Consider the following 14,599-nt stretch of genomic DNA (forward strand, 5'->3'; position numbering starts at 1 on the left):
TATATTTATGATCACGGAGAAGCAATCACAATGCAAGCAGCAGAGACATGAAGTGGCAAAAAGGACAGCAGCTGTACAGGCTATAAAATGATCGACGATGCCCCCCCCCCTTCCAAACAGAGCAGCGTTATACGTCCTGCGAGAAAGACATTTAACCACGCCCAGGGCCGGAAATAAAGGACAAGTATTGTTTTTACAACGTCACGAGACACAAGGCAAGTGAGCCATCATTTAAAACAAGTCCACGGACATCTAACCTAGCAGTTGTTGGATTGCTTTTGGCAGACATGGATCATGTGCTCACAGCTCTTAAAACAACGACATGCGACAAAGCAGAACAGGCAGCTCGCCAGCAGCAATAAGACAGCAGATGATCTGACGGCATCTCCTTAGCGTGTGTTCAGCCGCCCCTCTTTCACAATGCGAGCAGCGTTATACATCCTGAGAGAAAGAGATGTAACCACGCCGGGGCCGGAAATAAAGAACAAGTACTGTTTTTACAAAACTTTTTAAAGTAAAAGTGAAAACTGAATATGTAACAATTCTCATGAAAATTGCAATCTCTTTAAATTGTATATCCAGTAAACCAAACACGGGGGGCGAAGCCAGCAGGGAGCGGAGCCCCCTAGTCTAATAAAATATAAATAAATAAAAAAACAGAATAAGCATAGGTCAATTTAACATTTATTTTGATACCTTGAGAAATAATCTTTCAAATGTCAAATACACATAATCTTTATGACACCAAACACATATTTCTCTACCTAATAAAACCATTTATGGTTACAAATTAATGCTTCCAGGTCATAGCAAATACAAATAAATTAAATAATAAAATTTCACATTGTGCCAATAATGGCTGTGTGGACAAAAATACAAGATATAGCTATTACACAGCACTATACATAACAGGGATGGATCTTGTGTTTACAGCTCTAAATATAGAGATTTTTTTCTTTGAAAATTTCTTAATAAACTGAATATAATTTATTTAGAAATACACAAAGGAAAAAAAAGACATCTCCTTTGAGAAACGTAAACCATCCTTGATAACATCTGTTCTCATTTGTTTCATCAATATGTGAACAAAGAGATTTTATCATTTTATAAAGGTACAAGGAGTATTTAAGCATGGACTGATACACAGATACATATACTGTATTTATACTTTAACTTAAAGACAATGACCTTACTTGCTCCATACACTAAAACAGGGCACTGACATAAATGGAATTACACAAGTGGTGCCTATTTAAAATCCAGAAGATTGCAGTCTATCTTATAGTAAACATATGGATAATATTCTTGCTGGCTTAAATTCAGACCAGGTATGTCCATGGCTGCCTACAAAGGAAAAGAATAGAATCTATTAAGACTACAGTTGAGAAGAAGCATAATTTTGCAAACACTGGATTTTTATATGTTTAAATTGATATTAAATGAATGAAGAAATCTAATAAAATGAATTATTAAATAGTTAAACTTTGCTTGATCTAAAACACCATCTATTATTCTGCAACCCATTAAGAACAGATGCTAATAACTTTTATACATTTTTTTATATTTATACAATAAAGATACCCACATCAATAATGGCAGCTGCACTGCTGTCCAGATGTTTGTATAACTCATATAAAACCTCTCTCAGCTTCTTCATAGTTTTCTTACTGGGCTGCAGTAACATTGCTTGGAAATTTACAGGTAGCCCATACCTAACAAGAAATACAAGAATAATAAAAAAAATAAAGTTCCACTGCTAATTAATTAATCTAAAGACTAATGGACAAGAAATTAAAAACTATGATGATCTGAAGCAGATTAGTAAATAACATTAATTTGAAAATATTAATGAGGTAATGACTATAGGACTATATTGTATACCTTTAATAAGTTAAATACAGTATCCGTCTGCTCATTATCACATTACAGAAAAAGAAATTTTGCAAACATTAAAAGCCCAAATAATAAAAGGATTAACTAAAAATGAGAAACTAAGAAAAGAAAAAAGTTATAGTACTGTTGCTTTCTCACAACCTTTCATTATTTCCTCAGATAATGCTCAGTAATTGACAAGTATTTATACTATTATTGTTATGTAGAGAAAACATTACCTTCAGATTCATATTTAAAACTATGCTGAAACAGTAAAATGGTAAATATTGTACAGTAAATAAATATATATATATTAAATATTGAACATATCATTGTTAATAATTGACATAAACAAATCAATATAAAGCCCATTATCATCACAATGGAGACATACAGCTCGATATCCAGTTGACAGCACGGGAGAGGAAAACAAATCACAGTCAAAAAGGACTCCTGGAGAAAATAAACCTGTGGGCGTTCATCGCTGGATAAAACCGACAAAGTCAAAGCCAAGTTCAATAATATTACTGCAATAGGCCTAATTAGAAGATATCATTGATTCAAATATTATAGTAGCAAATTATACAAAACTAAGAGTAGCATGCTGAAGTCACATTTGAATGACTAGTTATAGAATAATGATGTGACAGTAGAAATTAACACAAACAATAATACCATTTAGACAGCTTACCATTAAGGTAAACTGAATTCCCACTACACCTAATGAAAACTTTGTAAAATTACATATTTTATTGCATATATAATTGTATTTTTTTTTTAAATTAATACAGAAGGCTTACAAAATGTATGTTAGTTTTTTATAGATCTTTAAACTTTAATAATTAGTGAACATTATGAGAAACACACAGTACATTTTTCAACCCTTGAATCTGTTTATAAATTGCAACTTATATATATATATGCCTGAATCTAGGAAGTAGTATATTTGTTTCAAAAAACAGATGTTAATTATGCTTTCTTTTGTAGGAAGAGATGTAATATGTTTGAAATTGATGCCTGATAATGTAGAAGAAAAATATTTAGGTGGTTTAAAATTACAAATATCTAAAGTATAAAGTATCAATAAAAAAGATACACAATTTACCTACAATTAAGTTAGGACAAATCATGCATAATGAAAAAAATGGGAACATATGGTATACCTTAAAACTGACTCAACAAAAACTCGCAAAGCTTTGACATGAATCCAAGCAATAAATGCTTCACTGAAGTTGACTTTAAGCCATCTTACCAAAGGGCCCTAGAGAGAAAGACAGAGAAAGAAAAGGGAAAAAAGGAAAGACAAAGATAAAAACAACAATTATTATTGAACAAATGAATTACTTTATTATTTTGGTTAAATATATATACTCATATATATCTTTGTATGAGTTACCATTTACGAGCAATAACTTAGGTCTCAATCTTATTCAAATTAACATAAATAGATTTAAAAAATGTCTAATTTACTTTATATTTCAGGTTGACTTACAAAATGATGCAATGCATTTTACATCTGGCACTGTTAAAGAAATAATGGTGATTATGTAAGTTTCAAACAACTTCTTTCTAATATATGTCTGCAAAGTAAAGAGACTTAAGTCTTACATTTTAACCTTTTTTGTAGAAGAATATTTATTTAGAAGCCATGTTTCAATAAAACAAACATTTCTGCTTACAATTCCAAGAATTAAACTTAAAGTGGTAAGGCAGCCTTCTGCTGTTATGCACCTACTGTAAAATCTGGAATAGTTTACCAAAAGATATTCGCCAGGCTAATAAAGTGGAGCATTTAAAAAAAAAAATAACTGCTAAAAACTCATTTTAACATGAGCTTTCTCATAGCTTCATTTTAGCTTAATTCTGATACTCTGTATATGCATTTAATTATCATTATCATTCATGGTGGCTCTGAAATCCGTACTAACCCATATTTTCTCTGCTGTTCTTTGTCTGGTTTTCTGTGGTGGCGATCTACCCCACCACCACCCAATCAAAGCACCGTGATGCCCCTACATTGATGGATTAAAGGCCAGAAGTCCACATGACCATCATCATGAGGTTCTTCCATGTGAACCCTGAATACCATGAGGACTGATTGAGGTCATTTATGTTAGGTAGAATGCCTAGCGGGGGCTGGGCGGTCTTGTGGCCTCAGGACCCTTGCAGATTTTATTTTTGTTCTCCAGCCATCTAGAGTTATTTTTGTTTTTTATGTCCTCCCTGGCTAATAGACCTTGCTTTTATTCCATGTTAATTAATATTGGCTAATTTTATTTTTTAATATGTTTTGTCTTTTTTCTCTTTCTTCAACCTTTAAAGCACTTTGAGCTACATCATTTGTATTAAAATGTGCTATATAAATAAATGCTGCTGTTGTTTTAATAATAAGTATAAATGGTGCAAACAATGACAATATCAATTAAAAATTTTATCAGTGACTAGTACAATATGCAGGATGCTTCACTAAAAATCTCATAATGCATTATTCTGCCAGGTCATAAAAGAATTCTGAAATATGAAGAAATAGAATATTTTATAATTTATTGCTAATGTGTTCTGCTGTTTAAAACCAAGAAAGACATTTTGACCATTAAAACCTTATACTGTATATTAAGTACAGAGCATGTACTGTGTGGTATAGTGGGTCCGCGGCTTCAAAAAAAAACAAAAAACACCAAAAGAGCCAGTTTTAAATTCATAAAGCCGTGCCACTTTCCGTGGGCATGGTTGTATGACCGTGGGGAGTTAAAGAGGTAGTTGGAGTAAGTCACACCTGTGGTTGTGATCGTTCTTAATTGCTTCATTGGCTTCCCGCAGCATGTGATTAAGGCGCAGCACCCACGGAGATGTGAGGGTATATATACGGGTCGGCGCAAGGAAAGGGGGAGATGAATCAAAGAAAAGGAAAGAGATAAAAATAGGTTAGAAGACGTGAAAAGCAGTTTTGGCGAGGATCTGGCCACCTGGAAGGAGGAAGTAGTGGGAGCTGGGGTCCCATGAAGGAGCATTAGCTATTGCCCACTAGGGGTTAGTTCTCCTCACTGAACATTCGGGTGGAGTATGGCGAGCAAGGCAGGTGCCCTTCCCTAGGCTTCCGAGGTGCGACCACATGAGTGCGAAGGAAGAAGGCAGGACAGCCGACCTGGATGGTCTGGCTGTGATGCCTTGAGGCAGCCAAGATGGAGGTCGGCCGAAAGGAGCTTGTGGCTGCCGAGTGTCTGCCGGCTACGCGAGCAATGGGTGAGCCAGGGAGAAAGAGAAGGAGTTGGGCTGAGATCAGGAAGAGTTTGTCTGCATTTTAACCTCAGATTTTTAAAGGATTTATTCATTGATTATTTTTATTCCCACTTTTTCTTGGATTTTTATGGATTTATATAAGTACTTTTTTTGAACACTGCACAATTGACACTTTTGTTGTTTTTACTTTTATTTTGACTGGATTTTAATAAAAGCACTTGAGCACTTTTTCACCATCCTCTCACGGTGTTGGTTCAGCAGACAACCATGTGGCAAGAGGGAGTCTGTAGGGGACCAGCATCATTACATACTGCATGCTGGGGTCATTCCTGCTGGCAGATTGTGTTGAGTGGTGCTACATTTTGTGTGTGCATAAAACATAATTAAAATATAGTGTTTGTTCCTAAAGGTTTGCTTTTTGTTGCCTCAAAGGAATCAGGTATATTGTTTCCAAGCGTTTTTCCCCTTTAGATTGGTTTTTGCTGGTTTTTTTCCAACTACCCAGGAACAAAGGCAAGTGCGAATATTTTGTTGCGTCTTGGCATGTGGGCAGCAAGTAAATAAATTATCTGGCTTCGTATCTGTTAAAAATATATACAAGAGTGAAATGTCCAGTAAAGGAAGAAATGAAATATTACTAGTTAATGCAGCTATATTAAGCACATGTCAACAAGCACTGATGCAAGGAGGAACGCAGGAATAAAGGACCAATTTATACTGGAGGCCATTTAAATAGTCATAGTATTTATAGTTGTATTGGGTTGAACAAAGGAAGTGTTAAACGCAGTTTTCTAGGAAAACAGACAGGATTAAGGGAAAGTCTAGTAAGAAATAAAAACACATTCAGCAGGCAGCTTGAACTAAGACATCTATGGAAGGCAGAAAGTATTTAGTATTGAGAGCACCTTAAATAGTTAATATAGGGGCTAAGAAAATGGCTGTAAGAACAGGTCTTCTAGTTTGTTAAACTTGTAATTAAATTATATTCAATTCAAAAAAGGCTATACAAGGCAGGATTTTCTTTAAGCTGGCTTCAACGTAGTCTGCTTCAGAAATCTTACATCTGTGGAAGATGCCAGCTTATCCAGCAACTAGAGCTCAGGGTTGCTGAACTTGAGGAAGTGGTGTCCAGATTGCGATGTAGTAAAGAATTGGTGGATCCTGCCCAATCGCTCTCCCAGCTCAAGCTTTGTTTATCTGTTAGTGAGGTACCGGGAGCTGTATAGTGTAAATTATACATAGTTATTTGGAACACATGCATTTCATGTATGTTCTGTGTCTACAAAGATCTATGTAAGTGTAGCATGACAGAAATGTTGAATACATACCTAAAAGACAAAATTTTTCATGTTTTAGTAATACCAACAAAATTTCGACATGAAGTGTATAATGTGTGAAGACTGAAGTCCAAATATCAAATAAGCACTTTCACAAAAGGTGCAAGTATAACAAAACAAGTGTGCTTTTATTCAAGACTATAACCGAAGAAAAAGAAATCAGATTAGTGTACGGTGATGATATGACTGCTTTGGTAGTACAGCGTTAAGGGCTGCTGACTCATAATCAAGAGATTGCGAGCCTTGCCGTGTCACAAAATAAATGTTTTGAGTAGTGAGCTGCTCTTATTGTTACTATTATACAATAAAAACCATACATTTGATTTGAGTCTCTAACAGCCGGTGTAAATGTATGGTCCTTGTAAAGGTAAGCATTTTTTTTTTAAATTCAGTTTTATTCTCTTAGTCAGTTTCACACTCGCCCTTACCTGACACTGCTGTTTTAAAATAAAGACGTGCTATAACAGAGGTGAACTCAGATGAGGACAAGGGTTCTACATCGGAGGAAGAGAATAGAAGCCCCCCCCCACCCAAGAAACGTCCACTCACATATAAGAACAAGGCAACTTCACCAGGCATAAAATGGCACCATTTGGATGCAGTAGCAGATCTACCGTCATCCTCCTAGTCAGTCTGCCCCAAACCTGGGGCCCACATGCATAACGCTGTGCGTAGAACTCACACTATAACATGATGTAAGCACAAAAGCCGAAATGTGCTTAGGCTACGCACAGAAAAATCCAGATGCATAAATCCATCTTAAATTAGGTTCTGCGTTCATCCACTACATAAATCGCGGTCAGTGTGAAAAGTAACGCTCATGCATGTGCCTGCTGTCCCGCCCAAACTCCTCCCACAATTATGCCTCTTTGAATATGCAAATCAGTATAAATAACCCTTAAGCTCTGTTCTGTGAAAAGACAATGGGAAAAGCAAGAGGGGAAAATGAAAGAATTTCAGCGAATACCAAGTGGAGGCAAGGAAAAACGTACTATTTGTTAGTTTAAACAGTGGTATAAACAACAAAAGGAAGTTGGTCGACTGACATAACACGTCAGAGAAACTCGGAAGCTCAAGTTCACAAAGTCGCACAGTGCCCGAAATAAAAAGGAAGTTGTCAGATATCAAAGTCGCCGTGAAAAGGCGAGTCGTAGCCCACCATCTGAGTATCATATGAAAGCTTATTAGGGTACAGAGAAAAAAAAAGTCACACAGTAGGGAAAAAGTATGAAATGTCAACTTCAATCACGTAGTTTATTTTGTCATTAAAGTAGAACATCATAAACTTCATCTTAAAATTGTTTAACCAGTTTCTCAAATCATATCGTAATTAAAGTGCCACGTTAAATGCTTTTTTTGTGTGTTCTTCTACAGTGCCTGTCAAAAGTCTTGTCGTTTGTGTACAAATTGACCTGAAGTGCCGCTAAAATATATTTCTAATCAAGATTTTGTTACAAGAAATGGGTCATTTTAATCCCATCAGCTTTTGTAATAATGTTTCAGTGCAAAACGAAACTGACAAAAGTATTCTAATATTCACAGCTTGGTAAAGCCCATTGAGTCAATTTTTGGCAAGACATAAGTGTTGTCGCCTTGTCATATGAGCTTCACCTGTGACTAATAATGGATCAATAAGGTCTCAGGTGTGTATAAAAAGAACCTCAGTACATTAGACCTTCACATCAACTGCAACTAGACCTCTGCAAACATGCCTAAGATTCACCCTGAGACTAAAGTGTTGATTATCAAGAGGCTGAAGACCAAATCCACTGCTGATGTGGCAAGCACCTTCAATGTGTCTCAGCGTCAAGTTCAGAGGATAAAAAAAAGATTTGAAGAGACTGGAGATGTTTTTGACAAGCCCAGGTCAGGAAGACTTCGCAAGACAACTGCTCGAGAGGACCGTTTGTTGGCTCGAAAATCCAAGGCCAGCCCATTTTCCACTGCAGCAGAGCTCCATGAGACCTGGTCACCTGAAGTCCCTGCGTCAACCAGAACAGTTTGTCGGATTCTGTCTCGAAATGGCCTCCATGGTCGAATCAGTGCCCATAAGCCAGCACTAAACAAAAGACAATTGAAAAACCGTGTGGCATTTGTCAAGGCCCACAGCCTGCTCAAAGGATGGACGCTGGAAAAGTGGCAGAAGGTGGATTTTTCAGATGAATCTTCTGTTGAATTACACCACAGTCACCGCAAATATTGCAGACCACCTACTGGAACCCGCATGGAGCCGAGATTTACCCAGAAAACAGTGAAGTTAGGTGGAGGCAAAATCATGGTCTGGGGTTACATCCAGTATGGGGGTATGCGAGGGATCTGCAGGGTGAAAGGCAACATCAATAGTCTAAAATACCAAGAAATCTTAGCTACTTCTTATATTCCCAACCATAAAAACGGCCAAATTCTGCAGCAGGATGGTGCTCCATCACATACTTCCATCTCCACATCAAAGTTTCTTAAAGCGAAGAAGATCCAAGATGCTCCAGGATTGGCCAGCCCAGTCACCAGACATGAAAATCATTGAACATATGTGGAGTAGGATGAAAGAGGAAGAATGGAAGATGAAACCAAAGAATATTGATGAACTCTGGGAGGCACGCAAGACTGTTTTCTTTGCTATTCCTGATGACTTCATCAATAAATTGTATGAATCCTTGCCAAACCGCATGGATGCTGTCCTTCAAGCTCATGGAAGTCATACAAGATATTAAATTTGGATCTCACAGCACCACTACTTAATTTGCTGACATATTTTTGGATTTGCAGTAAAGTTGTTCATTTTCTGTATAGGCGACAAAACTTTTGTATTGCTCAAATTTGACCTTTCTGTCTTGATTAAATGATAAATCTTTTTTCAGTGAAACTAATTTATTTCAGTGCATTAAACATCATTTGGGAGGGCTTTAGCTTTTCATATGAGCTATTTCTAACACCAGTTCATAAATTAAAAGTCAGGTTAATAGCAGGAGTTTCTACAAAATAGAGAAGAGACAAGTCTTTTGTCAGGGACTGTATGTGCTCTGTGTGTGTGAATCACTACGTGCATCTTAAACTGGCTCTCTTCCTCCAACAGGACACAGAATCCATTACATTCGTTATATTACAGCTCTCTGAATAAGTAAAATACTGAGATGTATAAGTGGTATTATTTTCATGATGATAGGAGTTAAAGTACTTTATTAAACATGGGTTTCACGGTGGCGCGGTGATTGTGCGCAAACTTTGATGAAATAATTTACTGCAGCAGTGCTCGGGGGCGGCTCTAGGCTTGTGGCGGCACTGGGCAGAGAAAGAATTGGTGGCCTCTTCGCCCACCAATGTCAATATGGTATCTTATGCACGGCGGATGGCCACGTCTGTTGCGGTCACTGCATAGCCGCCTCGTGCTTATGACACAAGCGTTAAACTTTTCCCGAAATTTGCCGCTGCATTTTTAGCTGTGTAGTTATTTTCTCTTTATGTTTTATCTATACTAATAAAAGGCAAAGCCCTCACTGACTGACTCACTCACTGACTCACTCATCACGAATTCTTAGATTTCCCGTGTAGGTAGAAGGCTGAAATTTGGCAGGCTAATTCCTTACAGCTTACTTACAAAAGTTAGGCAGGTTTCATTTCAAAATTCTACACGTAACAGTCATAACTGGAACCTACTTATGTACATATATACCGGCCATAGCCTGCAGCTCCATTGCCGTGTGAGGCGGAGTTGCATCTCTCATCGTCACGCCTCCCACGTAATTCAGTGCCTACCCATATATGGCTGTCTGTCAGCGGCAATCCAATAGAAATGCTCTACCGCTAAATATTCACGGGTTTAGGGCTGTGCTTATGGAAACAAAGATGAGATGGTAAGGGTGGTGTTTGGCACAAACTCAGCGAAACTACGAGAGAAACTATTAAGTGCAGGGTTTTAGCTAACAGTAAATAGAGCCATGGACATCGCAAGAGATAGCACAGGCACAGCTCAGAACCTTCGATGCATGTAATCCGAGCGGCTCAAGTGAACTGACTGTGAACACCATACGCAGACAAAAAGCAAGAGCTCCAAAGAGTGCTGAACAAAAATGCATTACACAATTGAGAAGGCAGCAAAAGAATATGAAGCGAGTGACACATACAAGCATATTCATAAGTGCAGCTACTGCGGAAACAAACCACACGGTGGAAAAAGTCAATGTCCAGCTAAAAGAAGACAATGTAAAAAAAAAACCCGTGCATGCAGTGTGTGATGTCTCCAAGAAAGAGGAAGACGAGCTTTTTACTGATGCAGTAAGAAAGGAATCGATGAATGAAACCTGATATCTTTACAATGGTTGACAAACATGGAATGTAACTTGAACACAACATATCCTCCAAATACGAACCTGATTGAAAGAAATAATGATAATCAAATCCTTAATGACAGCAACACTCATAACAGCATAACAGTCACAAAACAATTACATTGACAATCATGTTACCATGTCATGTCCCGATCTACATACTGTCAAATAAACAAACCACACGCCGTGGCGCAACACAAGAGGTTCGATTCCTGAGAGGGGGTGCAGCGAGTGTGTACGCATGATGAGCCCAGAATTAGGGCGAAATGCGTGTCGCATACTCTTTGCATTATTTGACAATAAAACTATATATATATATATATATATATATATATATATATATATATATATATATATATATATATATATATATATATAAAAGGCAAAGCCCTCACTCACTCACTCACTCATCACTAATTCTCCAACTTCCCGTGTGGGTGGAAAGCTGAAATTTGGCAGGTTCATTCCTTACAAATTCCTTACAAAAGTTGGGCAGGTTTTATATCGAAATTCTACGCGTAATGGTCATAACTGGAAGCAGTTTTTCTCCATTTACTGTAATGGAGATGAGCTTCAACGCCGTGGGGGGAGTTTCGTGTGACATCATCACGCTTCCACGTAATCACGCAGTACATAGAAAACCAGGAAGACCTCAAAAGCGGTGAAGAAAACATGCATTATATAATTGAGAAGGCAGCGAAACAATAAGAATCAGCGAGTGACATATACAACCATATTCATGAGTTCTGCTACTTGGAAACAAAGCACGATGTAAACCTACACTTTAAATTAAGTTCATAGACAGGCTGCCGCTGGCGTTTGTAATTTAGTGCCTGCCCATATAAGGCCGTCCGTCAGCGGCAATCCAATAGCAAACTCCCACGGGTAAATATTCACGGGTGAAGGACTGTGCTTATGGAGAGGAAGATGAGATGGTCAGGGTGGTGTTTGACACAAACTCAGCGAAACTGCGAGAGAAAGTTTTAAGTGACAGGACTAAGGTAACATTACATACAGCCATGGACATAGCACGAGATGGCACCAGCACAGCTGGGAACCTTCGATGCATGTACACCGAGTGGCTCACGTGAACTGGCGCAGTGCACAGATAAAGGCAACAGTTCCAAAGCGCTGAACAAAAACCGAATTACACAATTGAAAAGGCAGCAAAAAATATGAAGTGTCTCATACATACAAGCATATTCATAAATCCAACTACTGCGGAAACAAAGCACACGTTGGAAAAAGTCAATGTCCCGCTAAAGGAAGACAGTGTAAAAAACCCGTGCATGCAGTGTGTCAGGTCTCAGATAAAGAAGAAGGCGAGCTGTATATTGATGCAGTAAGAAACGAATCGATGAATGAAACCTGTCATCTTTACAACGATTGACAAACACGGAATGTAACTTGAACACAACACATCCTACAAATACGAACCTGATTGAAAGAAATAATGATAATCAAATCCTTGATGACAGCAACACTCAGTAACACTCACAAAACAAATACTGTATATTGACAGTCATGTTACGTTATTTTTAAAATGTTCCCTTTTCTATTTCTAGCTTTTTTAACACACTACTTCTCCGCTGCGATACGCGGGTATATACAGTGGAGGAAATAATTATTTGACCCCTCACTGATTTTGTAAGTTTGTCCAATGACAAAGAAATGAAAAGTCTCAGAACAGTATCATTTCAATGGTAGGTTTATTTCAACAGTGGCAGATTGCACATCAAAAGGAAAATCGAAAAAATAACTTTAAATAAAAGATAGAAATTGATTTGCATTTCATTGAGGGAAATAAGTTTTTGAACCCTCTAACAAAAAGACTTAATACTTAGTGGAAAAACCCTTGTTTGCAAGCACAGAGGTCAAAGCGTTTCTTGTAATTGACGACCAAGTTTGCGCACATTTTAGGAGGAATGTTGGTCCACTCCTCTTTGCAGATCATCTCTAAATCCCTAAGGTTTCGAGGCTGTCTCTGTGCTACTCTGAGCTTGAGCTCCCTCCATAGGTTTTCTATTGGATTAAGGTCCGGAGACTGACTAGGCCACTCCATGACCTTAATGTGCTTCTTCTTGAGCCACTCCTTTGTTGCCTTTGCTGTATGTTTTGGGTCATTGTCGTGCTGGAACACCCATCCACGACCCATTTTCAGTTTCCTGGCAGAGGGAAGGAGATTGTCGCTCAGGATTTCACGATACATGGCTCCGTCCATTTTCCCGTTAATGTGATTAAGTTGTCCTGTGCCCTTAGCAGAAAAACACCCCCAAAGCAAAATGTTTCCACCCCCATGCTTGACGGTGGGGACGGTGTTTTGGGGGTCATAGGCAGCATTTTTCTTCCTCCAAACACAGCTAGTTGAGTTAATGCCAAAGAGCTCTATTTTGGTCTCATCAGACCACAGCACCTTCTCCCAGTCACTCTCTGAATCATTCAGGTGTTCATTGGCAAACTTCAGACGGGCCTGCACATGTGCCTTCTTGAGCAGGGGGACCTTGCGAGCCCTGCAGGATTTTAATCCATTGCGGTGTAATGTGTTTCCAATGGTTTTCTTGGTGACTGTGGTCCCTGCTAATTTGAGGTCATTAACTAACTCCTCCCGTGTAGTTCTAGGATTCTTTTTCACCTTTCTCAGAACCATTGACACCCCACGAGGTGAGATCTTGCGTGGAGCCCAGAGCGAGGTCGATTGATGGTCATTTTGTGCTCCTTCCATTTTGAACAATCGCACCAACAGTTGTCACCTTCTCTCCCAGCTTCTTGCTAATGGTTTTGTAGCCCATTCCAGCCTTGTGCAGGTCTACAATTTTGTCTCTGACATCCTTGGACAGCTCTTTGGTCTTTCCCATGTTGTAGAGTGTGGAGTCTGCTTGATTGATTGATTCTGTGGACAGGTGTCTTTTATACAGGTGACTAGTTAAGACAGGTGTCCTTAATGAGGGTGACTAATTGAGTAGAAGTGTCTAACCACTCTGTGGGAGCCAGAACTCTTAATGGTTGGTAGGGGTTCAAAACTTATTTCCCTCAATGAAATGCAAATCAATTTCTATCTTTTATTTAAAGTTATTTTTTCGATTTTCCTTTTGATGTGCAATCTGCCACTGTTGAAATAAACCTACCATTGAAATGATACTGTTCTGAGACTTTTCATTTCTTTGTCATTGGACAAACTTACAAAATCAGTGAGGGGTCAAATAATTATTTCCTCCACTGTATATATGTATATATATATAACCCGATCTACATACTCGAATAATGGATACTTTATTCGCCATCAATGATTGTTTTGGTAAAGCCATACTCAGTGTATTCATTAGATGAACGGTAAAAAAGTAAGGGCGAGGGGAGGATGACTTATTGAGGCATGCAGGCTGTAGTGCGTCAACTCTATCTGAATTAGCGATCACATTTGAAAAATATATCTTTTCAAGTTCTATTTAGTCCATATGTGTCAAACTCAAGGGCGCGGGCCACATCCGCCCGGCGTGTAATTATATCCGGCCCGAGATCATTTTATATACTGTATTATTGTTATTAAAGCCCGGGTATATGAAGCGCTGGTAACACAATAAACTACAGATCCCATAATGCAGCGCTTCAGCTGCCTTGCCGAACACTTACCGCGTTAATCAAGTCTACCTTATGATGCTGCAAGTTATTGCGAAGCTAGCTCACACGATGCTGAGAGAAAAGTTGATTCTGAAAATAGAGCCTTTAAAAACAGATGGGAGGCTGAGTATATGTTTACTGAACCCGTGTGTCTCATTTGTGGAGCTAATGTGGCTGTAATTACAGAATTTAATCTAAGACGGCACTATA

General features: G+C 38.2%; 1 protein-coding gene across 3 annotated transcripts in view; it reads right to left on the bottom strand.

Moving 5' to 3' along the window:
* Positions 1-666: 666 nt before the first annotated feature.
* Positions 667-14,599, bottom strand: part of LOC120515778 (V-type proton ATPase subunit C 1-A) — a 349,765-nt gene continuing 335,832 nt past the window's right edge. For all 3 annotated transcript variants that reach the window (XM_039737077.1, XM_039737076.1, XM_039737078.1), the window contains exons 11-13: positions 3,036-3,133; positions 1,586-1,712; positions 667-1,344 (exon numbers count right to left, since the gene is read on the bottom strand). In XM_039737077.1, the coding sequence (XP_039593011.1) occupies positions 1,249-1,344; positions 1,586-1,712; positions 3,036-3,133 (321 nt within the window). In that variant the 3' untranslated portion in view covers positions 667-1,248. The remainder of the gene's footprint in view (positions 1,345-1,585; positions 1,713-3,035; positions 3,134-14,599) is intronic.

Source organism: Polypterus senegalus, chromosome 15 (assembly GCF_016835505.1).
Source record: "Polypterus senegalus isolate Bchr_013 chromosome 15, ASM1683550v1, whole genome shotgun sequence".
NCBI lineage: Eukaryota > Metazoa > Chordata > Cladistia > Polypteriformes > Polypteridae > Polypterus > Polypterus senegalus.